Source organism: Hypomesus nipponensis, chromosome 25 (genome assembly GCF_054491055.1).
Source record: "Hypomesus nipponensis isolate SF chromosome 25, ASM5449105v1, whole genome shotgun sequence".
NCBI lineage: Eukaryota > Metazoa > Chordata > Actinopteri > Osmeriformes > Osmeridae > Hypomesus > Hypomesus nipponensis.
In genome coordinates this window covers 10,498,931-10,524,640 of record NC_140385.1, presented here as the reverse complement: position 1 = coordinate 10,524,640, position 25,710 = coordinate 10,498,931, and the positions used below count along the sequence as shown (strand labels likewise).

Below are 25,710 nucleotides of genomic sequence, written 5' to 3'. Positions count from 1 at the left end.
TGACATGCTGTACGCGGCAAACCAAACGCACTCTACTTAAGGCAGTGGCCCACATAGACCCCTTTCCTACTGCTAGGGAACCGTCGCGACGCACTGTCACCGGCCAGACACGAGTTCCTCCCAGTCCGCAGGGGAGAGCGAATATTGCCGGAGCTCACTTGTCACGCATGCCACTCAGTCACGCAGCACCAGAGCCCCGCGGCCCTGCACGCCAGCCTGTGAGGCCATTTAGCCTGTCAGCAGGAGAAAGTGGACACTGCTGTGTGGCACTTGAATGACAAGGGAGTCCAACAGGGGAAGCCGATGAGAGAGCAGACACTCCGAGGCTGCAGACGTTGTTGTTGCCTGTTAACAAGGCAATATGGCCGTCCGTCGAGTGGCGTTTGTGGACACCTTGTGAGTGGTATGTGTTGTTGGCCTTGAAATGTTTGTATTTTTTTGGGTGAACAGCTTTTGAGTCTCCATTGGATTTCAATACATTGCACATTGCTGAAATCATGATCTAGATACAGTATAATGTTCTTTGTGTGGAACTGTCTCGAATTTGGTCCGGCACATGTTTGGTGCAGCTTTTGTATAAAAAAAAATCATTACAAAAAACATTTTAAGAAATCATTAAAAAAAACATTAAAAAAAAAAACAAAACCTGTGCATTCTTTTCACACTCTGTCCCACCCTCATCTCTCTCTCTTTCCTCGATCCATCTCTTCCATCCCCCCATCCCTGGCTCCCACTTCATCGCTGGAGGACACGATCAGGTTTCCTACAGCGAAAAGATGTGAGATTAGAGGCCCCCTCGTCCAATAAAGTACCTCCCAGATAAGACCCGGGTTCGGCCGGTGGAGTGCTACCACATCTGCTGGTCGGCAAGGGTGAAAATGGAAACAGTGCCTGCCCATAGCTAGCACCCCTACCCCTCAAGGTCCCATCTCGATATTCTGCCTCAAATGTATTTCAGAACTGGGGGAGCATAGTAGGATGCTCTGTGTGTCTTCCATTATTGTGTCTTTCACCCTCAGTAGGATTTCCCATACACAGGATTTCACATAAGCTTTTTGTTGAATAAACTTTTTTCCCTCCCAAGGCCTACCAGTGGCTGATACCCATCTAGCATAACGGGTAAACGCATCTAGACAAACACACAGGCCAAGCCAGCCCGCTGCTCACTGCTACCCCCCATGCATGCGAGGGATCCACCTGGTGCGTTTAAACAAAAGGCCCAGGCGATAAAGGCTTAATGCACCTAGATAAGCCCACCGGCCGCAGATGCGGACCCGAGTTCCCCTTCACAATGGATGAAATGATAAAGGAATATATCTGCATGCACATACACAAGCACACACACACACACAGCTGCACACACACACACACACACACACGCACAGCTTGGCTTCGACGTCCCTCCGTCCTGACCATGCGGGGGGGGATCTCGATACTGCTCGCCCCCCCCGCCCCCCTCCACCCACCCACACACACACACACACACACACATGTACGTTCTCACACGGACGATTTGGATAACGCGTTCATTACGGCAGAAACGGGTCTCGATTGAGCGTATGTGTGCGTGGGGGTGCGCGCAGGAGGTGTCCTGGCAGAGTGGTAGGTATGCACCCGATAAGGCCTGTCATCGAGGGCCGATGCAGAGGGCGGCCATGCGAAGGAGAGATGCAGATGGAGACAAAGGGAAGAGGGGACGGATGGAGAGCTGCAGGGGGAGACCTCTCACGTCTCCTCGCGAAGGATCGGGACAAGCCAATGGAACTCCGTGTCATTCTATTTGCGGTTCGATTATTTGGAGCGTTCTACAACTGGACGTTATAAAATGTGTGCCAAGAGTTGTCAATAAAGACGTGAGAAAGAGGACACAGTCGCTAAGACAACGGAAAGAATGTGGAATTTCCAATTTGCATTAATAACTACAGGCTCGTCTCTACATCCAGCTGGGTGCAGATTACCTTGGGGCATCATTAGGCACAGTCTAAACCTATAAGGAATTAAACGGCTTGTATCCATACAGTCCTTGTTTAAACCTCATGTGTATTTAAACAACACACCACAGGTTGGCCGAGGGGGGAAATCTATCACCACTTATTCCCTATGCCTCATGCCCTTAACCTATATAGGTGTTTAAACCGATACCAAATTTCGTAATCATCTGTGCATGTTTGAAGCAGTGAAATTACCTCTGTCCCTTCCTCTGTTACACACACACGCAAAGACATCAGAGTCAATTATAAACACAGCATAGTACAAATACAACTGTCACTTTAACCTGACACTGGAGGAGGTTCAGGCATTGTTTACCCTTGTGGCTTAGGAATGGGTTGCCCTGGGTGACTGTACGCTTGAATGTTTCCTATTATGCCTGATTGTTTCCATGTAATAACCAGGTTAGCAAGCTGCTGACTGCAACCTGATCTGGTATGGAGTGAGAGAATTGACTGAAACATGTGACAAGCTGTGATTATTGTGTTTGTTCACAGATGGGCCATTGTTACGGTAATCAACAGAATAACCAAACTCAGGTAGCTAATTACATGTTTCCTTGTGGTTCCGTGGGAGCATTGTGTTGAATACTTTATCTCAATGAATACTAGAATGCTCCAGGCCGACTAAACAACCTGACGAACGAGGCCCCATGACTCAGTTTTATTTTGTAAAGCAAGACTTATATGTAAATTGTGATGCACTGGATTTCTTTCTGATCTTTGTAACACTATTACCACACACTTCTGAAGTGCAACAACTACTATTAATTTGATAATCCTATGGCCTTAAAATAAAGTGTGTTATGGGCTCAATGATGCCTATTCATCTACAATGTGCATCCATCATTCACCAATTCCAAACTAATGCAAGAGGAAAAGAAAACATGTCGTACTATAGTGTTTGGATACGTATACATATCCAGTCCTGTTTTGTACTGTTTATCCTTTCATTAGCTCTTGCCAGGACAAAAAATACCCATACCAGTCCCCGCATTCAAACTATTCACCTACGCGCGTATTCATAGGCTTGTAGTAGGTTGAACAGAAAAGGGGAGTGACCACGGTGTATTATATCATGTCAAATCACCTGAAAGTGGAGTACTTTTAAGCGCACGAGTTTTGAGTGGAAGCCCCACTTGTGAGAAAGCAGGTACTGAACGAACACTGATTACTTGAACTCTGGACCCTCTGGAGAACTTGTTTACATCTCGCAGAGCGATGGATGGTAGCATCAGACCGCTCGGTCTGGCCGGGCACACTTCTTCACCTCTCTCAATCGGAGGCTTGCAGATGCCCGCTTCCCTCCTTCGCCCCCCGCCTCTCTTCCTTCGGGCCGCGGCCGCAGCAGTTTGTAATCCCTCACTGGAGAGAAGTTACCCCAGAACGCCGAAATGTGCACGGTGTAGGAACCACGGCGTAGTGTCCGCTCTAAAAGGGCATAAGCGCTTCTGTCGTTGGAGAGATTGTTCGTGCGCCAAGTGCACGCTAATTGCGGAGAGGCAACGAGTGATGGCGGCGCAGGTGGCACTCCGTAGGCAACAGGCTCAAGAAGAGAGCGAGGCCCGTGAGCTCCAGTTTATGTACAACGGTTCAGGGACAGGAGAGAGCGGATTGACCGTGGCATCATCATCTCAAGGAGTAGGTCAACCTGGAAATACAAATAATGAACCGAAAACAAGTTTTAATGTATTTGGAGCTAATAACCCGAAGGACGGTGAGTTGTCTATGTCTGAGTTCCATCACATCAGGCAATTTTATTCTAAATGTAATTTTTTGTAAATCCCCTGTAGCTGGCATTTAAAGGTCATACATTTAGTCAAAGTTCATTGACATAGGCTATCTCTCCAGTAACAAGATATCACTATAATTAAACGTTACAGTCATCTTTTTAGATCGGCATTTTACAAAGAGTAGACTAAATACATAACAATTTAGTCAAAAGATCAATGACTTTTCTAATGTTCTATTTATTTTTATATATTTTTCAGATGAAAAAATGCTCAAATACAACTTATACAATGGATTCATGGGTCGATCCATCTTTCCGCCTCATCTCGCAACACTACCTTCTCCAACGGACAATAACGAGACCTCGACAAGCCAGGAGAAACACCGTGCGTTCGATAAAGAAAGTGGGAGCCAATCTCCTGTCTTCGACCAGCGATCCGACCACACAGAAAGCCCACGGTCGCTGTCATCTTCGGATCTCGAGTCGGGAAGTGAGTCGGAGAGGGCCAAGGAATATCCTTCTCTGGAGCTTGGTGCAAGCGGCTGCGCGTCGAAGGACCCCACCGACGTCATGACCAAGATATTTCCCCATCACAAGCGGGAATTTCTGGAGTCGGTGTTGAAAACTTGCAAAGGTGACATTGTGAAGGCAATTGAACTGGTACTGAGCTTCAAAGATAATAATTACAACTCAGATAGTGCAGGAGTGTCTTTCTCCATTCACTCAAACGCATCGAGGCCGAATATTGGACTTCCAATGGGAGTTCTGGGCGCCATGGGTACCAAATCTGCATTTTCCCCGCTCCAAACGCCAACACGCTTCGGCATCAGTCCTTTGCGTCTGGCCTACTCCTCCACAGGTGCTGCCATACCCAGTTTCATGTCACCATACGTGACCTCCGGACTGATGCCAGGTTTTCCAATGCGCCCGCCGTTGGACTACTCTTTCCCGGGGATGATGCGAGATCTCTCCTACTTGCAGACCAAAGACTCTCTGTGCCATTCTGGTATTTACTCACGTCTAAACAATGACAAATAAAAGGTGCATGGTAACTCGCAAAAGACCAATTTACGTTAACAGAAACATATTCCCTCATGGACTTCCATTGCCTCACTGTCTTTTTTCTATCTGAACATTATTTGAAATGCGGTGCAAAACGTTTAACTATAGTTCTAACTTCATACTTGATGTTTTTTTGTCCTTGAGCGTTTGTTAAAATGTATAATAAAAACGTATATTTTCAAAAGTTTGTGACAAATAAAGAATTTCAAATGAATATGTTTGTCGAAGTCCTGAAGACCACCACTGTTCTCCTGCAGTGGGCCTACTAGGTAACACAGTTAATGACATATTAGTTGTAGGCGTATCAAAAACATCTGACCAGTCCTTAAGTCTATAAATCATATGATAGGGCAGTTTTCTATTACCAAACATTGCATTATCCACAACTGAGACCTAACATTAAATTACAATATTTAAGATAGGCTTTCATATCTGCATATAGCCTAAAACACACACGTATACACTATTTGCTTAAACAGTAGCAGTGCAAGTCTACTCCCATCTCCCCTAACTTCAGAATTGTCCAAATTATTGACTGATCTTTTAGTTTACATTAACATGTACTTGCCATATACATTTATTAACTTCCCATGTATAACCAGGGATAGTTCAAAGAATTTTGATAGCAAGTGTAACATATTTGCACTTGCCAGAAGCAAGCTCCTCTCAATAACTACATTATGCAATATTCAAGGACCTCAAGAGTCTCAGTTCCATGATATGTTTTCATAGCATTTATGAAATGTGGTCTAAAGTGCTTGAGTATTTACACTCAACTGATCACTATCTATCTTCTGCCCTCTTTATTGAAAAGTAAGAAAGAGAAAAATGAAAGGAATATATTTGCTTCAATAATGATATCGGTCACACACGGGTCTGTTTGACGAAGCTATTTCACAGATTGTTCTAATTCTCCAGATTCAGAATTTAGGACTACAGTCATAGGAATTAGGCTATATTTCTAAGCGTATTTTCTCAAAAATGGCTACAGACTATGAAATAGGCTACTTTATCAACGTAAGCACACATATCGTCAACTACCATCTGAGTCTGACACTGTTTTCGTCAGGTAGACCTGTCTCCTACATTTGTAAATCTTACACAATTTCCAGAAACATCTTGAAGGATATTTTAACAACATCTGGGGTTAATATATACGATTTTGAAATGTATTGTAAAACATGCACACGCTGTTTCTAACAAATCAAGTCAGCAGCTACAGGATGTTCTCTCAGAGCTGTGAAGAACAGCACAGGTAAGTCACCAGGTTCTTAAGATTTACTCGTTAAATTCCAACAGGCTATGATTTATTGTATGAAGTCCCAAACCGGGGAAGTCTAGTAGCCTAAGTCTTGAAATTTCCTATATGCAATTATTTAAGACTTGGCTTGAAGATTTGTTCTCTCTCTTTCATAGATTCAATTACAACGCATGAACTTATAAAAGAGTTGGTTATCTGAATCCAGGTAGCCACGTCGGTTGTATTGTAATTTGTAGGACCAGCGCGCTGGACGTCAACAGAACCATGCAGGCGTCACGTGACTACAATACAGGAAGCACCGACACTGACAACTCGGGATGCTGAACTAAAATTTGAGTGCAAAGAGCGTTCAGCTGTTTTATTTTTGGTCAGGACAGTAATGTTGGCATAACTAGACATCTGACATGCATTGCCATATTATAATTGCTGTGATTCTGTGGTCTGTTGGTATAGAGTCGCGGAAATTGAGAGGAATTTCTCTGTCGTGTAAGTGTCCCATCCCAAACTCATCCCATCCAGTGTAGCATGGTGCCGTTGCTATTAGTAAACAAACCACTGACTGACAGCATACCGTTACTTTCGTATTAGTTGGATGTATGTAATAACTCTACAATTGCAGATGTTCTTATAAGATATAGAATGAAACTATCTCCGCTTAATGCTTATTTCTGATGTTTAGCGGTAAAATGTTGGTATAGCTCAACCGACTAGCCTTCATACATGACTGTCAGTGTTAACATAGGCTACTGTACTGCCTGTCACAGGAATTGACAGCCTAGATGCATACGTAGAGCACATGTGTTCATGCAATATACAACATCTACTTGACTTTTACATACATTTTGTGTGTACAGATAAAAGATTCTACAGAGAAAGAAAGTCCTTCCTGTGTATTGATGGGTCCAAAATGATTCCCTTTGAGCAAGTGAATGATGACTACTGTGACTGTGCCGATGGCTCCGATGAACCAGGTACAGATGTGTGACGTAAACCCCTATAGCCATTCTGTACTCATTTAGAATATACAGTCATTTATAACATTGGCATATGATGTAGCTTGATGTGTATTTTATGACTAGGCACTACTCAAAGCTTGTGGAAGAATCAATGCAAACTGTACCCTGGACAAGTACCAGCCCTTTCTAAGAGGAAGACAACCTCTGTCCTCTGTATTCATGGGATGACACTGCCACCTCAAGAGTATGCACGGAAGTGCATTAATAGCCAGGCCTACATGTAAAGCAACGCAATACATTTACATGTATTCATTTAGCAGACGCTTTTGTCCAAAGCGACTTCCAAGAGAGAGCTTTACAAAAGAGCATAGGTCACTGATCATGACAACGAGATAGTCCCAAACATTACAAGTAGCCAAAACATGAAGCATACATTGTGAAACGATGTATGATCGGGATGATGTAAAGCTTTCAGAACAGCAAAGGCCAGGGCATATATGTTCATGGGTTATATCAATCACGGGGTGGAGCTGACAGTGTCTTTTTCAGTATACTCGGATGGACGGCATGTCTAACCATGTGACCCTGCAGGCACCTCCGCCTGTCCTAATGGCCGATTCTACTGCGCCAACCTGGGCTTCCGCCCTCACTATATCCCCTCATCGCGCGTCAACGATGGCATTTGCGGTAAGGTCTACATTTTTACCATGCTATCGCCCCAGTAAGCTCATCCTTTCAGATACCTACATTCGATTTGAATGCAGTGGCTACCACGGAAGGCGACCGAGAATATCCCCAACCACTGCCCATAGATGTACCATGGGTGGCGGACCTACAGCATTAATTACCATTAACAACTGCCCGTTACAGTTTTCCAAATGAATGGAATCACTCAGTGACATCACTGCTGCTGAATGCAGTAAGTGTGGCTCCCTATGTACCACGAGTACTTCTGGAGTGATGCCCCACTGCTAGGTTTTCCACTGTGTACGAGCAAACACATTTAGAACGCTGTCGGCAGATTGACAGGTTGGAAGTTGTTACGCCCGCTGTCACATCCTTTTGTAGTGGAAAAACAAACAGAGAAATAAAGAGATCGACAGAGCAAACAGGACTCCCCTCCCTCTCCCCCTCCTACCCGTTTTCCAACAGCTTTTCCCCCGGCATCTAAATGTCACCCCCCCCTTTCTCTCTCCATTCCCTGTATATGCCCGCCATACTCAATCCCTTAATTAGATCATTTTCCACCCCCCCCCCCCCCATATCACCCCCTTCCATCCCATGTCTGAGAACCGCCGGCTTTGGAGGAAACGTAACGTTTCCCCCTTATCGACGCCCCGTCACCGGCCGTCCTAACGGCTCTTGATGGCGCTCGGCGGCAAGCGGCGGAGAGATAGCGAGGCAAGACCGAAAGGGGGTGGGGGGTAGAGAGGGGAGCGGAGGGGTGCGTTTGATGGCTTTTCCGTACCCCCCTTTCTGACTCTTTTCTCTGTCCTCTCCCTCTCCTCCTCCTTTGGTGTTGTCATTCGCGACTGCCTTGAACGGAGCCACTTAGAGCTTGAAGTCACGCTGCTTCCCTTTTTTTTTTCTTCCCCTTCTTCTTCTTCTTCTTCTTTTCTCGCGGCTCTGAGAGAGCTTTTACCGTGCTCGGGCACCAGAGCTCTAATGCGCTCTAGCCACTGCTCGCCAATAGGGGTTCTGGGTAATTGAGGAGTTTCACGCTGTGACCATTCCCTCTGCCTGATCCCAGCGACTTCCAAACTGAAACCAGATCTAAGTACTCATGTTACCACTTGCCAGGCGCCGCTAGGCATTCTGGGAGCAATACTCTCAAGTAGAGGATTGAAGGAGTGTGATTTCGGATATTTGAAATAACTCACTCCTTGATGCGACGTGGATTGATGAACTGTTAGCATGTTCTCGTTGGTTTTCCGACCACCAGGTTTCTCGGCAGTCTCTCCCTTTTAAACATACATGAAAGTGAAAAGTAAGAACGCTCTCAGGCCAGAGAGATACCAAGACAATCGGGCCATGAGTGTGTCTCCCGTGGTGTGTTGCTTACTTGGCTGACAATGTGTGTGATTCATCTGTCTCTCTCCTGTTCCTTCTGGCAGACTGCTGTGACGCTTCCGATGAGTACAACAGTCACGCGCGATGCCAGAACTCCTGCAGGTTAGTTGGCCAGGATTGCATCCACAGTCACATAGAGTTGGTCACTGGTCTCAAGTTTGAGGCTGGTTTGGTAGGACCAACAGGGGATTCAAGTGGGCGGTGGAAGTACGGCCGCCGGAGAATTTGTTTGGAAATGAATCGACACGTCCCTAAATGCTGTTTAAATGTGTATGTAGTCTATAGATTTGATATCGACAAAGTTGTTTTCCAGCAACCCTTTACTGAGCTAAATGTTGTTTTAGGACTGTTTATAAAAGGAAGGAGGCCATGTTGTAGTGACGTAACCCACCACCAGGGGGCATGCTTTCACTTTGATAGAAGCCGTCGCGCTGTATTTTCATGACTTCTTTAGTAAGCCAACTCCTACGTAATGTACATAAGACATTAGGGTTGTGCCTTTAAGAGTTGAACGTTGATACGGAGATTCTGCTGCGCCACATCATTACACATTCTCATTTACAATCTTATGTTACTTACAGTGGAATTGCTACATTGTGAAATTGAACTTAAACGGCTCATTAGGTCTTTGTTGAAAATAGCACCAGAAGCTTTAAAGTTAAATAGAGACATTACAAATGCCATTTCAGAAATGACTTTTTTTGGTCTGGAATACGTGTTTTAACCCAGTCCAAACGGTCACTGAGGGCACAATGTTTACAGTTTGTTACCCATTTTGCATACTTCCTTCATTGGGACTGATTACATTAGTCTAACAACACCATTTTTACCTTAAGCACCACTTACATACCCTTTGTATACAGAAGCCTAGATTTGTCAGCCAACTACATCAAAATCCCAAACAAGCAAACATTACAACTCATAACAACCTCAAAAAAGCCCGCCCCTTTAGTATCCCTGACAACAACCCCAAAAAATAACTCTGAAAAAATAAAAATAAATCTCAGCCAAACGATTCTTCCTCCACTTATTTACCCACCGACGTTGACCCACTTTGGATTCAAAGTGCACCGTGGGCCCTCCAGAATAAAAGCGTGCCGTCTCCAGGAGCCAAGGAGGCCCTGGAGCCAGCGGTGCCTCGCGGTCTCTGGGCTGTAGTGACGGCCTGCTCTCTTCCAGGAATCTGGGAAGGAGGGAGCGAGCGGAGGTGGAGGGTCAGATGAGGACTCTGGACGAGGGACTCCGGCTGAAGCAGCAGCACGTCGAGGAGGGGGTCTCGGTGTGGAGGGAGAAGCAGGTAACGGCAGCGGTGGCCGCGAGCGCGCTCGCTGAAGGCCGAGGCCAGCTAAGACATTTAGCGAGCACTCCACCGCTAACGGTAGGCTACAGTACCTCGTGCTACTGATGAAGCAAGAGGACTGTGCGTCTCCTCACTAATGGCGTGACTAAGTTAAGCAGAGTTGAGGGTTTTAAAAGTATTCGCGATCAGCAGATTGGAGAGAGACTTTCCACAACCCCCTCGTAAAAACGACCAGTTCAGACACAACGGTACCAGCAAAGTCTCTCTGAGGCATGAAGTTCAGAGGACGGTGTTTATATCGAGAACAACAGAGATAACATACAGCCAATAGGCGTTTGTTATTATAGGCTGGCGGAGACAACATCATAGAACTGTGACTTTCATCAGAACACAGTGGGTTACCGTAGGAACACATAGGAATGGAGAATAAAGCGGAATATATGAACAGATGATGAGGCTGATTGTAATCAACAGAGGCACATAAGGAACCCCATTTCTTCCACACTACCCAGGGAGATTCCTTTACAGCTTAACGCCCCTCGCCCTTTGTGTCTCAACCCATAGGTCCACCGATAAATGCTGACTCAGACACATTGCTCGTGAATGAGGCCATGTTCTAGCTACCCCTACAGTCCTTTAGCGGTCACAACAGTGTCTTTACTCCATGTTCCAATTTTACTGTGGGCATTGTTACTCCATTTTTGCCAACTGGAGGGTGTCAACTTTTTTGGTCGTTTGAATTGTGTTGTTTAAAATGTCACACGCTATTCACACGCTATTCATTTCAAGTTGTGGTGAACAAGCTGTTTTGACAACCGGCAACTGCTGCAGTTGAATGTCACTCTCAAGCACATGGTCAGTAGGACAGACGGTCTGCAAACGCAGACGCACCAAAAATGCACCAATGCTCACACACGCCCACCTGCAGACACACACACACACACACACACACGTGTGCACACGCTTGCTCGAGCACACAGACTCCTCTGATTGCTCGATGATAAGTCCATACTTTGTGCACTCTGGTGCATTGTCGGTCGGATATTTCTGTTCCAGTGTTCATTTCTCCGGGAAGGTGATTGACAGGTCCAGGCTGAGGGCGTGCATAGCCCCCGTGACCACCCCCCCCCATCCCCATCCCCCTGCACCCGCTCAGCTTCTCTTCAGGGGGGGGGCGGGTAGTCTCTGGAACACAATGACTCGAAGCGAATCGCCCGAGGGGGTCAAAGGTCGGAAGAGAGCAGCACCGACGGAGACACAGAGCTAAATGCAGCCACTTGGATTTGCGTCGGTGGTTTTAGTTTTGCGAGTTTGAAGTCCCCGTGGAGCAGAGTCCGGAGCCGTTGGTCCACAAACTGTGGGATCAGTCCTGCAGATATCAACTGGGAGCATGCTAGCACTAGCATTAGCACCAGTTGTGTTCATTGGGGCATGGTATTAGCGTTTGAGTACAGTAGATTGACAGGTTCGGCTGAACGGTTTACGTTTGTTTGGCAGCACTGTGCTTTGGAGCATTAGCATAGTAGCTTTGCTGTTTGGTACACGGTATACAATATTAGAATGCGGTTCTGTCGACCCTCACTAGATAGTATGTTTCAGAGGCACTTTTCCCTCATGCAGCCATGTACTGAGGGCCAGGTATGCTCTTGCACACTCAAAATGGAGTCCATAAATCACTGGAGCAGGTGAGTGTGGATAAGAAGGCAGCATGCCCCAGAAAGTTAGTCATCCCTATCCAAACTTCAGCCAGAATCCATCACTGCATTATGAGCAACTCAAGAGAGGAGATTGGAAAGTCATATTGACACACACACACACACAGGCTTGCTGCTTTTTTTTTCTTAATTGGACTATTACAGAGAGGGATGATAGTCTATGCTTTGCTGTCATTTGGTGTCATTTTTGGGGCAGCAGTAATGCTGGTAGACGCAGGTGATTTAAATAGTCCATTGTGTAGTCTCCTCGTGTCCTACACAGGCACAGCAGCTGGTCATTGTGAAAACAGACAGAGGGAGACTTGGAAAAAGAGCCTCCATCCCTGATATTTGTCATTAAATCCTTTCCGACGCTCCACTTTTGAAGTTCGGGTTCACCCCGAGTCGCCGTGGTTTTGTTTTTCTCTTTGTCGGCGCCGTTACCCAAACAAGCAGCCGCTGTTACTCAACCCGTCGGCCCGCCTTTGCCGCCGCAGCACAACCCCGCTCTGAGCCGCCGCGGAAGCTGCCGTCGCAGCGTGCCATTTTTGTCGATTTGCAGGGTCGTCGTGTGCCGTCAGATGTTCCTATTTAATTGTGCAGCCGCGCTTAGGTTGGAGCAGGCGCGGGGGACGGAGAAGGAGGAGGAGGAGGAGGGGGGGGGTGACAGGAAGTGCCTTGACAGCCTTGTGTTCCTCCCCAGGCCCAGCTTCGAGACCTGCAGCGCCTGTCTGAGGACCTGCAGGCCAAACTGGAGGAGCACAGGAGGAGGAGAGGAGAGGCGGAGCGGCTCGCCCGACAGGAAACGACGGCACCGGAAGCGGAGGATAACGGTGAGCGACGGAGGGCTTTGGGGGAGGGGGGAGGGGGGGGGGGGTTGGTAATAAGCTTCCCTGAATTCCGAGCGGCGGCTCCATCGGAGACAGGCGGACGGGGCCGGCTTTGGACGGAGCGTCGAAAGGGGTTCGTTTCATCTTTCACTTTTAGGGCCGCGGTTACGGCATGGCCGAGGTCAAGGTTTGACATATGGAGAGGCGACTGTTTTAGTTAGAGATGCCCCGGGGGTTAAAGGTCACTGTTACAGTCAGCCAGGAGCACCGGGAGGAGTAGCAAGGTTGAGCTCCATTTCATTCCCATGCAGCCACGTTTGATGGAGGCAAATTGACCCCCGTGACCCTGGGGGCTAGTGGTCAGGATGACAAATGGCCCGGCCACAGATAAAACCCACGGGGGGGGGGGGGGGGGGTTCAAACATCCGCTGAAGACACGAGGGAGAAAATGAACCAGAGAGTGCTCAGCGACGGAATATTCCGGCAACGAGAAAGCCCCTCCTTTACGTTCAACCCTGAGGGACAACTTGCTTATGACTCACTCAAAATTCCCTCATCGTGCCCCGCACATTCATTATTACTCCACTTCTACCACTGTTGCGCTGCTGGGAGACTTGATGAGACTGGATTGGAAGAGGAGGACACTCACAATTCACACTACGGGTCCGTTAGGACTTTAGATCCATTATGTTCAGGGGGGGGGGGGGGGCAAACAAAGGTTTGGATATTTATATTGGATCAGAATGGGGCTCTGTTTGGTTTGCATAATTAATCAATGTGACTCAGACTCAAATGTGGTAAGGGAGAACGACTGGGGAGTGAAGGAGAGAGCCCCTAAACGAATTTGTCACTCACTTTGTAAAACGTTGCCATTGTTTAATGTAGCCCAGCCCCCATTCCACCCTCCCTCCAGTATCTTAGTCTTAATGGAGACATAATGTAATGTGTCAGCTATTTCCCCTCGATTCCAATGTTGTGCCTGGGTGTTGTGTTTGCCGATGAAATTGACAGTGGTTTTCTGTTGTTTTTGCTTCCAACAAAAAGCGAAAACCACGCAGCCAATAAACAAAGAAACGTTACACCCCCCCCCCCCACCCCACACACACCCACACACCCTCCCTCCTCCTCATAAATCCTCACTGAACCATCCGTCTTCCTTCTAAATTTACATCTGTCCTTCTCTGCGTCCTAACCGGTCCAGATTGATTTGCTGTCTGGTTTCCGATCTCGCCCCCCAGTAAAAAGTTTCTGATTGGAGGAAAGGTCACTTGACTTTGGCGCCGCCGCTGATCAGCCATCCATCACGCTCATGCCGTGCCAGCTGACCTTTCCTGGGCTCCTTTTAATGACACGTTAATGACACGCGTGTGGGCGTAACCGGCCAGCGTGTTCCAGGGTACACGCTCCCCTTTCCATTACAGCTCATCTTCGGGGCGTTGCAACCATCAATTTTCATTTCCGCGCCCATGCTTGGGCGCCGCCGCTACATCCGCCGTCCATCCATCACAGCTTTGTTTGGCGTCTCTAACGACTGTTTGTGTGCTCGCGAAGTGTGTGAGACGATCAAAGTGTATCTGTGTGCGCGCGTGTGTCGGTAAATGGGCAGTTTTGAGGGAAGTGTGTGTGTTCGGAAGGTAGACTGAGGTTGTGTTGGCCCAAGGGCTAGCCAGCCAGCCAGTCAGCCAGCCAGCCCGCAACATGTGACATTACACGTTGATTAATACCAGACTCAAGCGGAATAAGCGTCGTTAATCTGCCAGCACCATAAATCAACAGCACTTTATGGATTCCCCCTGGGCTTTCTCTCTTATTGGGTGGTGTTGCTGGCTGATAAGGCTGCTCCATACCCTTTGATTTCATTCCCAGAATTAAAAATGCCTGCCTTGGAACGAGTGAAAAATCAGGGAATATATAACTTTGACTTTGTACCTTGATTGAATATTTGATGTGATCTCGCTAATGCATCGCCCCGGAGCGCGTTGTTTTTGAAAATGTGTTTACTTCCACGCTCTGCCTGCTCCAAGATTGCGCTGCTCGCTGGCAGAGCGTACGCAATACTTATTCTCATGCCTCTGGAAATCCTCTCATTGTCAGAGAAAGTCGTCGCTTACATGGGGAGATGCCATGTTTTTACCAAGACTTTGTACTGTACAAACAGATGATGTCTGTATGTTGTCACGGTCGCACGCCAATCTGTATGGTTCTTTTTATGTTCGCTCTGCGCCGTTAGTCAGTGGTTCGAGTGACTTTTGCGGTGTGTGCGTGAGTGTAGGACGTGTGTGTGTGTGTGTAGGACGTGTGTGTGTTTCCGTACGCGTACATGCACACTGTATATATTTAGACGCGGAGCCTTGCAGCAAGCTTTACGGAATGATACAGCCTTCCAGTGGCATTCACATCTACTGTACTTAAGGTTGATCTCGGCTCACTAACAAGAAAGAACAGACGCGCATGGCGCGCGTCATGCGCCTCATCCTCATGCGTTAGACACGCCAGGCGCATAACCTCACCGCCTCCCTCTCCAGCAAACGCACTGTGGTCTCACTTGATGTTCCACGAGGACGCTAACATGTACGGTTAGGCCTACAACCAGTTCCACCATGAGCTAGTACTGCAACACTATGTTCCGACCACCAGCCAACGCCCTGAATCCAGCTATGTTAGGGGCGAGACACACTTGTAATTGGGACTGATTGATGAATGGACGAATCCTAATTGATCACGTTAACGTCACCGGTCCACCCACATGGGCCTGAGCTTACCTGCCCTTTGGAACTGAACGTCGAATTGAACGTCCATATCGGCCCCAAAACGCAAAACAGAAGAAACACACCCAGTTTGAAGACATTACGGCTCACGGCACTGCCTGTTGGTCGCTCTGTTAACACTCACCCTTGAGCGAGTCAAAATGGAGTCTTCTCTCTTGATTTCCCTTGCCATGGATCAACCCTGTCTCGGGGGCTTCATACAGTGTTATTGAGCATCGTAAAGGAGATACACTATTGGTGCCCTCTGAGGAAATAACACAACAACATTGTGTTTAAGGGGCCAATGCTTTTGGGAATTGATTGTAAACGAAGAGCAGGAAAAGGGAGACGGAACAGTATTTGAGAGTTGTAGGACCGGGGAATCGGAGGGCTTGACTGCCTTGGTTTGAGATGAGGCCTTGTACTGAAATACGATGCAACGGTAAAGACGGAGTCGTTCTATTACAGCCGTAAGTATCCCATTGACCCGAGAGTGCTCAAATGGACTTTTTCTCCGCCACGCGTCGCGGGGAAGGCGGCGAAATGCATGGATGGAACACCAGACACACATTAGGGCACCGTGCCGTCTCCGATCAAAGACAGACCTCGTATGAACCCAGCCTTTCAATCTGGCCCGGTCCAAATCCAAAGAGCGGGTCCTTCGAAAGCGCTTCCGAGCCCCGGAATGCCCCCACGGCGTGCACGCGAGGTGGACCTCCACGCCGGCGCGGCGAGCCAGGCACGCGTCGGTCGCTAAAGCGGATTAGCGCCAAGACGTGAGCTTGAGCGACTCCATTACCATCCTGAAGATCTTCATCTGGCACTCCCGTCGCGGTGATGTCGCCTTCAGAAAGGCGACGGCGCACATTGTTTTGACAGAGCGAGAGGGACGGCATTACCCACTCAGTCGTCTTGCGTTTATTCATTAGCCGTCCGACGGGCTCCTCGCACTCATTCACCGTGCTGCCAGAAGGCCCGTGGTCTGGCAACGCATGCTGGGAGGAGGGGAAGTAAATCCGTATTGAATAACAAAGCCTCGTTCCTATTAGTGGGAGAAGGCACTGATTAACCGAGCATGTTTTGAAGAGCCGTCTCAAATGTCAAACCATCATAAGCTTTGGGTTCACATCGAGGTTTCCTCAACCCCCTAATGTGATATGCTTGTCTTTTTTTCCCCCATACATGAACCCCCCCCCCCCCCCATAAACCTACCAAGATGGTAATGGTACAGCCCGATATGGAAGTTACATGAGGGGGTGCAGTTCAACCAGAGTTCTTGTGGGTTTCCTCGAGTTCAGCCGTAATCTAGTGGTTGACCTGGTTTTGTTCCTCCAGCATCTCTCTAACCCACTCCTAACTCCCCTGTTTCTCTAATGGTGGATTAGCCTGTCCCTGAACTGGGCGATGATTAACAAGATCACCTAGTGTCAGTTAGGTGAGCTAAAATACATGAATGATGCATATGAGGAATATGTTAATATCGGCTGGTCCTCGTGTACGATTTCGGAGATATCTCAAATTCTGGTTCTCTCAATCTTTGGCTCTGTTTTGTATGATCCAGATTCATTCAGCACCCTGTGTCCAATTCGGGCCTAATGTCAACACAAGGATGCATCTTATTTTGGTGGTAAACATTAAGATGGTGAACAAGCTTATGGCTGAGCTCTCTCCTCGACTCCTGTTTACACAATGTCCCAGAAAAGATCCCATTTATCTTTTATACTTTCAGTACCCGCATAGATATGTGCACTAGGTAGCAAAACAGGCAAATATTTACAAATACAGTATGTTGCTTTGTGTCATCGAGACGGCTGTTTTGGTTGGATTGAAAAACGCCCTTTTCGGGGAAAGTATCGCAGGAAGTGTCGCCCCGGGTCATTTGCTGTTGAATGTCCTCTGTTTTTTAAAGGAACAGAGGCGTGGTTGTCTGGGCTTTGTTAGAACCCTACCACAACGCATAGAAATGGTTTCCATCGAGAGAGAGAGAAAAAAGGGGGCAGCGCTCCCTGCTAATGCCGCGTGCCTCGCGCGAATCGCCGGCGGATCGACCCGGTAACAAAAGAGGCGTCTGTGCCGTGTGCGCGGAGTGTGTCGGAGGTATGGATTCGGGGGTGGGGGGGCGGGTGGGGGGGGGCTCCTCCTTTTTTGTTCCGTTCCTCTCTCTCCTTTGTGCCTCACGCGTTTTACGAGCTTCTCTCTCTCTCTCTCTGCGAGCGATCGCTACGGCAACGCTTGGCGGATGAGTGATGGCGTCCATTAGTAAACATAGCGAGCTGCGCGTGCCGTCTGCAGGTAGAGCCGACGCCTTCGACCTTGCCTTTCCCTCCCTCTCTCATTTTTTGCTTTGTATATTTCCCTCCCTCCCCCCCACCCCACACCCCCCCCCCCCCCACTATCTATGTCTCTCTCCCTTTCCATCTCTCATTATATTTGCTGTCTGTTTGGAGAGCCAGTGTCTCCCCGACTTTCCGTTCCCCCCCCCCTCCCCCCACTCCACAGACACACTTTTTCACTTCTTTCTCTCTTTTCGGCTCCTCGCTCTCTCTCCGCTCGACTCGTTTTCTCCCTCGCCCCTCTCTCTGCCTTCCCGTTCTCTCTCGCCGAGGAAATCTTTCCTCGCCGCTGTCTGTCTCTGGCAGCCGCGGCTCTGCGGCTTGAAGGGAGGGATGAGCACGTCTCCCACCAGACGAGTGCGGGCAGGCCGGATGGAGAGAACGGCGAGCGTGCAGATGGGTCGAGAATGTCAAGCAGCACGCTGCTCGAGCCGAAAGGGAAAAAGGCCATTGAGATGACAGATGCAGCGCATTCCTTTGGCGGATGCACATCGCCATGTCGGGTGTGCTTCGCCCCAGTTGGAGCGGTGATACGAGATGGGTGCACTCAGGTTAAATGTTTCGACGGCGCTGGGTTAAATACATGCCACCTGAGTGTTTGTCGAATGAAGAAATTCAGCTCTTATTCGTGTTTCTGAACGCTATTGAACCAACCCCGGCATGACTGCATGGAATAAATTGTGGTTCAGATCTCAGTACTTTAGGGGGTATCTAGACGCAAGGATTTTCATATGTACACACACACACACACACACACAGCCGGCGTACTGTAAAGTGAAAAAAATGCTAATTTCACAATTAGCTTTTCCGTAATTACCTAAATCATGTACAGAAAGGTAATTGCGGCGGATGTGTAATTAGCATTATGTAAAGTGCTTCTTTCTCCATCTTAGGGCCAATCAGCTTGGCCCTTTAGACTCCGAGCTCGGGTTGATGATGAGGGAGATGTTTAGTCATGAACGGAGAAGAGAACTTCCTCTCTCTCGCCCTCCGCTGAATGCCACCAGGAGGGAAAAAAGAAAAGAAATCTGTGGGGGTGTGGGAGGTGGGGGTTGTATGGTTATGGGGTGGGAGTGGGGGCACACACACACACACACACACACACACACGTCTGTGAATAGGAGTAGTGAACAGAGAAGGGGGGGGGGGGGAAATCACTTCATCGTACCAGCGTCGAGCACAAAGCTCCCTGATTGCATTCTAGATCCTGACACGCTTTTTCTACAGTGGAACCAAATGTTCTCTCACAGCATGACTGACTCATCGCCTGATTGGCCGACCATCGCCAGCTCCTCAGCCCTCCCGCCCAACACTTGTCAATCCACCTCTCTGCCCCTACAGCCGCATCCAAACCTACCCCTCCGCCGCACTGGGAAATGCAGTGTCGTCCGGGGTTGATATTCTGTGAAATGTCATTCAAATTCCACCCATTTGTATCCTTTCTGATGGTTAGGAAATGTGATTTTGACTCGTTTTCTGTGCTTTTTCCAGGTCCCGTGCTCCAATGTGGAGTCGTTCAGTCATTTTGTAAGTGATCTGTGAAGGGACTGACACCTTTGTGTCTCCATAAGGTGTCAGAAGTCAGAACAGGACGGCAATCAGCATTTCCCACGCGTCGGACAGCCATAACGATAACAGGTGAGGACACTTGAATCATTCCTCCGACACGTGACACCTCGAAGGACCACCGTTCCAAATCACAAACAGGAATCAATCATTTCCAGCAACACAAAGACGGCAAAGATTTCAAAGACAGAGGAAATGATGTTCACGCCAATCAGGATTACTGGAGAACAGCTCTGAAAGGTGCAAGACTATACAAAGTCAAAGCAGCCATTTTAAATCCCACTTTCAAATACTTTCGAGGTGCTCAAAGTAATTCCAGCGAGAACTAAACTTTGGGACCAACTGAAGTTTCACCACCTCATCCCTCCATGTCTACCTCGATATGCAGTATAGGTACTGTATACATATACACTGTATACCTATCTGATAATGATTGATACTTTCTCTCACAATCGCTCAGAAAGACAAATGGCCGACCCCCAAGGGCCTTGCTCGCGTCGCTGTGCACGTCCTCCCACTCTTTTCCTCCCCTCACTCGGTTTCCCTGAGCGTCATTTGTCTTGGAGAGCCCCCCCCCCTCCCCTTGCCCCCCCTCCCCGCCTCACCCCAAACTACCCCGCCTCGAATCGTTTGTTCTCCCCCGGCATCAAAAAGCAATTCATCGCCGTGTTTGCGTTGCATAATCTCCCTGCCCGTCCAAAGCCCCGACAGCAGCCCCGTTGTCACGGGTGGGGGCCCGGCGAGGCGTCCAACTTGCTGCCGTGAGCAGTGCTGCCGTGAGCGGTGTTTAACCTCAGCCGGCGCTTTATGGGGAACGGCAGCCGTTTTGCTTTTCCAGTGAGATATTTAAATTTCGTCTTGGCTTGCAGAAAAGCAAACAGGGATGTCCATTGAGCCCTATATGCACCCCCCCCCTCCCCCCCCACCACCAGCAGCATATCTCTCACTCTCCTACCCATCTGCCCCCGCCTTCTTCTGAAAGGAATCAATACTGCTCAAGCTAACGGGGCATATTCTTCCGGAGAGGGATAGGGGCCCGGGATTGTAAAGCAGGAAGGCGCTATAATACGTATGGCCGCGTCCGGGAGGAAGTGCTGGCACAAGCGCTTTCCCTCCCCCGCCGCTTGCGCCTCCTAATGCATTCCTAGAGGGCCCGGGACGGGCACCATTATTCAGCCTGCCGGGTCCGCTCGCTCGCTCGGTCATCCCCCCCCACCCCCCCACATCCACCACCCCCCCACCCACCCTCCGCCGCAGACCGCGTCGGTTCACGGTCCGGCTTAAACAAATACATGACGCGGCGTTTTTTTATGCTGCCGGAGGTTCTCAGTCCATCCGTCCTCAGGCTCCGGTGGGCCAGGCTAGCTAGCTCATGGCACGTCTGGCGTTTGGACGTCTGTTGACATGAGACGACAGGCGAGAATGTGCACACTGCCTTGCGACAGTGTAAGCCGTGTCACTGCAAGGATGCAACGTTGTGGGCCCTGAATTGCACTATTCTCTGATGCTCTCTGACGGCAAATGAGATGAACTTGCACACTGTGGGTTCCTATCTCGTGAAAAGACCTCTTTTTGATGTCCCTAATGACAGCCCATGAATCACTGCTCTGTTCTTAATCCATTTGATAGGAATGGCTAATTATCTTCATGCTAATTCAGCGATAATTGCACTCCCATTTCTAAACGAATCTCATTTGTGTTGTCTATTTAGCCCATTATCATTAATAATTGCTCGTATTTTCTTAAGAGCCTTGATTCCCCTCTGAAATAAATATTTGAAGACAAAGAAAAGCTCGCAAGGCGGTGCTGATTATCATGATAATGACTTCCCCCCCCCCCCCCTTTCCACGAAAAAATTCCCCTTCAAGAAGGAACCCTTCCATCTAGGACATGAGAGAACCCACACGCTCGTCTTCAAAAAGGTTTGTTTCCAAGCGGCCACTTTCGAGAGAGACTTCTCTTCTCCGTCACTCTGAGCCACAGGGCCATAATGGGCGGATGAGGAAGCGCTGTCTAAACGCTGTCGGCTGGCGGATTGGACTCTCCTGGGTGGCTATGTGCTTCTCTGTGTTATCGTGCCCAGAGTCCTCCTAAGCGCCACACACAAACTGCTCTTCTGTGCCAACTGGCTGGCAGTTGGCAGCCCAGTGTAGGATTAACTGGTACCAGTAGTGCTGGTTATAAATAGAGCGTACCAACTGCTCTAGGAAATGAACCATGATGGAGCCTCCCCAAGGCTCTGTAACAGGTTGTGGTTATGATCCCTCTCTCCCTCCTTCCCTCCTTCCCTCCTTCCCTCCTTCCCTCCCTCCCTCCCTCCCTCCCTCCCTCCCTCCCTCCCTCCCTCCCTCCCTCCCTCCCTCCCTCCCTCCCTCCCTCCCTCCCTCCCTCCCTCCCTCCCTCCCTCCCTCCCTCCCTCCCTCCCTCCCTCCCTCCCTCCCTCCCTCCCTCCCTCCCTCCCTCCCTCTCCACCCGCGTGTGCGCTCATGACTATGGACGCGCAGGTTGTACAGTAGCAGGTTGTACAGTAGCAGGTTGTACAGTAGCAGGTTGTACAGTAGCAGGTTGTAGAGTAGCAGGTTGTACGCCAGTTCCTGCGTGCACACGGGCCTGTTTGCCGTGATTGAACATAGCCTGCCCCCCCCCACCTCCGGGCTCTCTCTCAGTGCCCACATTGCTGGATCCGCCCCTCCACGCCGGAGAAAAATGGAGCCTCGAACAGTGCAGTTACCCACCCATTGATTTTCCGATGGCGGCGTTTGCGGTTCTCCCCGCGCTAAAGGAGTGTCAATGTTTGCCTCCCCCATCCTTTTTTGATGGGTTCCCAGGATTGATCCTGCCCATGCAGTCATTACCTCGGCGGTATTATCCTGGATGAACCACCCTTTCACACGGACCTCCATCAGAGAGGAATAACTGACAGACGGGGTTCTTCACCTACCTTGGACCTAGTGTGTGTGTGTGTGTGTGTGTGTGTTCATAAGAGAGGGGCAAGGGCATGATAGACAGTGTGAACCAGATGGAAAATACGATGTCTGTGGAAGACTTCACCGTTAAAGAAAGAGTCCCAATCAAAGTCCTATTCTATCCGCTTTGCGACCACGGGAGTATGTCCAAATACTGGAGACCACAGAACAAGATGGAGGCTTTCATGTTTTGTTTTGCCCGAAAGCTGTATTTTGCCTCTCAACCTCACATGCGACTGTCCTTCACATTGGAAAGACATGCAACCTTTTAGGTATAGCTTTCTTTCTCTTTTGTTCGACGGCCATAACCTCTCAGAGAAGACCATAACATTGTAGCTTGATCAAAGGTGAGAGAGAGAGAGACAGAGACAGAGAGAGACAGAGAGAGAAAATTGGCCCAGCTCAGTTAAGGAGAACAGTGCTGCACTTCAGCTCAGACACCACCTCTCTTCAGAGAGGACACATTCTGTCGAGAAAATGCATCTCCACTTTAACAGAGTATCTTCAGATCTTAGGGATGTCATTTGAATGCCGACCTACACAAGACGGCATCTGCTCTTTTCCCCGCATATCCGTCCTTTCTTCCTGAAGGAGCGAAAGCCTTTTGCAGCCCTCCTTTTTCCTCTCCCTCGGTTTTTTTTTTTTTTCTCTCTCTCTCTCTCTCTCTCTCTCTCTCTCTCTCTCTCTCTCTCTCTCTCTCTCTCTCTCTCTCCCTCTCCCTCTCCCTCTCCCTCTCCCTCTCCCTCTCTCTCTCTCTCTCTCTCTCTCCCTCTCCCTCTCTCTGTCGGCTTCTCTTACTTACTGTGGGGCCGATATTAACGTAGTTAACCATCTGTGTCTTTTCAATGCCACAGCATCGCCGTGGACGAGGTCCAAGCCAAGCTGGCGCTCGCCCAGGATGAGAAGCGGGGCGTTTCTGAAGACCAAGCCATGGTAAGTTCCCCCTGCGTTGAAACACCTGCCACTCCTCTCGCCGGACCTCCTTCGGTGCCAGAGACCCACTTTCGAAACAGTTTTGTTGATGGCCGTGTTTTATTTTTGTATTCTTTTTCATCGACGCAGCCTCGTTTAACTCCGCGTTGGAATCGGCACAGAGAGCCACCTCGGGCGCGTGCGCGCGCGTGCTTCTCTCCTCAGAACGGAGGACACTGAAGCACCGAGCTTCCCCTTCAAACGTGTTATTTACCCACAGCCGCTCTTTGCTCACTTCTATCCTTCCTCTCTCAGTTTTTCGCGGCCCTCACCCCCCCCACCGCCACCCCGGCGCGGTTCTACTGTCAACCTCTCCATTGCTAGTCGACAAGCGCCCGCACCGCAGGGTCCCGTGCGCACACATTTGAATTCAGAGCTGGACCGGGGCCCCCGTTTCCAACAATGATTTTCCTTCAAGCCGTGATGTGTGAGAACGCGGCTGTCTGTTCCACTTTACACCGCGAGCTCCCCTCCCTTTCTCCACCAGCACATATCCGAGCACACGGCCGTAGACAAAATGGCTGGAGCTCTCTTCCTCTCGGTCGTGCCCCTCCAGGCCCACTCAGCGAGAAATGCTAATTGGTATGCGCGGGCACAGCCGAAGAGGCCTACGTCAGCCTCGAGAGTGGGTGAGGCGAAGTTCAGACTTGGCAAGTCAATGGACACATACTCACTCACAAAGAGCCAGAACCTTAAGGTTCTACAAAATGCACCAGTCATACACCATCAGGATCAAGTGGGCGTATAGGGAGTCAGATCGCTGAGCGGTGAGGGAGTCGGGCTCGTAATCAAAAGGTTGCCGGATCGATTCCTCGCCGTCCCACATGACGTCGTGTCCTTGGGCAAGGCACTTCACTCTACTTGCCTCGGGGGGGAATGTCCCTGTACTTACTGTAAGTCGTTCTGGGTAAGAGAGTCTGCTAAATGACTAAACGTAAATGTGAGCAAAAGCTTATGAAAGCTTCTCGCCTGTGCGTGCGTGTGTGCTTTGATTTTAGTCCTTCGCACGTGCGTTTTGCGGGCACGGACATGCGTGAACCGACTTAGCGTCCTAACTTCTCTCGAGAGGCTGTGTTGTGTCGCGGAGAAGCGCGTGTGGTGTAAAGTACCAATTGCTTCCCCTGCAACACACATGAAAGGACCCTCAATGGGAAAATCACGGCTCGTTTGTTATTTCAGCTGGTTAGGACAGGAAGGCAATCCTAATGAATTCAAATACATCTGAAGAGAGCGAATCAGTATATGAATATGCATGAATATGAAAATGTGCACTTATCCGTAATCAAAACAAACGCCGATGAAGCCAGGCGAATTAAACAGGTTGCCAATGACGGTAGTTAACGAGCAATTTACATTAGAAGGGAGAAGCGAGGGGGGCCTCGCGTCGGCAACGGCGACGGGGTCCAAAGGGCCGGAGCGACATCGCCATACAGGGAGAGACGTTTTGCCCTTTTTGTTTGACAAAACGAGCCGGTTCTCTTTGGAATTCGTTTTCTTACGGGGTTCTCCGCGATTGGCGGTAGCCCCTTTTGGCCCCCCCCCGACTTCGCTCTCGTCTCCTCGGTGACATCCCAGCGGCGCAAAGACGCGCCTCCTCCCTCCGTCGACAGCATCATGGCACCAGGATTCCGGGGGCACGCGCCTCGCGCATAAACGTGGCGAGTTCCTTCGGGATGGCACGAAAAAAACGAAAAACGCCCCCCCCCCCCCCCCCCCCCATGGTCGGCGGCGACGACGCGGTGCGGAGGTCTGTTGAATTTAAGAGGAAAGGCATAAAGAACGACGAGTCATTTCCCGGGCAGACGGGGTTGGTTGTTGTCATGTCGAAAGGCTTTCATTACTCCTACCAAGCAGAGGCGAGGATCGGGCTGTAGTTTTCCATTTGATGCGCGTACCACTTGGTGTCATTTTCTCACCTTTTTATGAGTACTCCCCCCCCCCACACACACACACACACTCTTCTGCAACACCCCCAGCCTCGTTCCTTGTCCTTCGGCGGAGAAGCTCTGGGCGCCGCGGCAAATGCAGGTTTCCACTTCAGTGGTCCAGATAATTCAAGAACAGAGAGGACCTCAGTAAAACAATTTGATGATCAAAGGAAACATTCGTCTCTGTCAGACACCCGAGTACAAGCCTGGCTCCTGCAGAGGCCTACAATGGATGCTAAGGCCACTACAGCTTTGGGGTGCTCGTGTGTCGTTGACGTCAAGAGGCATGCGGTGATTCGGCGTGC

At 49.3% G+C, this 25,710-nt stretch overlaps 2 protein-coding genes across 4 annotated transcripts in view; both read left to right on the top strand.

Annotated features, from left to right (window-relative positions):
- Positions 1 to 3,209: 3,209 nt before the first annotated feature.
- LOC146222207 (doublesex- and mab-3-related transcription factor A1-like) lies at positions 3,210 to 4,903 on the top strand. Its single transcript, XM_084691436.1, has 2 exons — positions 3,210 to 3,705; positions 3,980 to 4,903. Exons 1-2 carry the CDS (start codon positions 3,210 to 3,212, stop codon positions 4,756 to 4,758), a joined length of 1,275 nt encoding a protein of 424 aa, XP_084547562.1. The 3' UTR covers positions 4,759 to 4,903.
- A 1,435-nt stretch (positions 4,904 to 6,338) lies between these two features.
- The window catches only part of LOC146222206 (glucosidase 2 subunit beta-like), a 112,688-nt gene continuing 93,316 nt past the window's right edge, over positions 6,339 to 25,710 (top strand). For 2 of the 3 annotated variants that reach the window (XM_084692179.1, XM_084692181.1), the window contains exons 1-8: positions 6,339 to 6,529; positions 6,898 to 7,014; positions 7,591 to 7,686; positions 9,114 to 9,171; positions 10,249 to 10,366; positions 12,767 to 12,896; positions 19,545 to 19,611; positions 23,360 to 23,438. In XM_084692179.1, coding sequence (XP_084548305.1) covers positions 6,448 to 6,529; positions 6,898 to 7,014; positions 7,591 to 7,686; positions 9,114 to 9,171; positions 10,249 to 10,366; positions 12,767 to 12,896; positions 19,545 to 19,611; positions 23,360 to 23,438 — 747 coding nt within the window. In that variant the 5' untranslated portion in view covers positions 6,339 to 6,447. The remainder of the gene's footprint in view (positions 6,530 to 6,897; positions 7,015 to 7,590; positions 7,687 to 9,113; positions 9,172 to 10,248; positions 10,367 to 12,766; positions 12,897 to 19,544; positions 19,612 to 23,359; positions 23,439 to 25,710) is intronic. The other variant, XM_084692180.1, reaches the window with a different exon arrangement.

Coding starts and splice junctions, on each gene's coding strand:
- LOC146222207 (XM_084691436.1), top strand. CDS start 3,210: ATGGATGGTAGCATCAGACCGCTCGGTCTGGCCGGGCACACTTCTTCA. Junction 3,706..3,979: donor AGCTAATAACCCGAAGGACG/GTGAGTTGTCTA, acceptor TATATTTTTCAG/ATGAAAAAATGCTCAAATAC.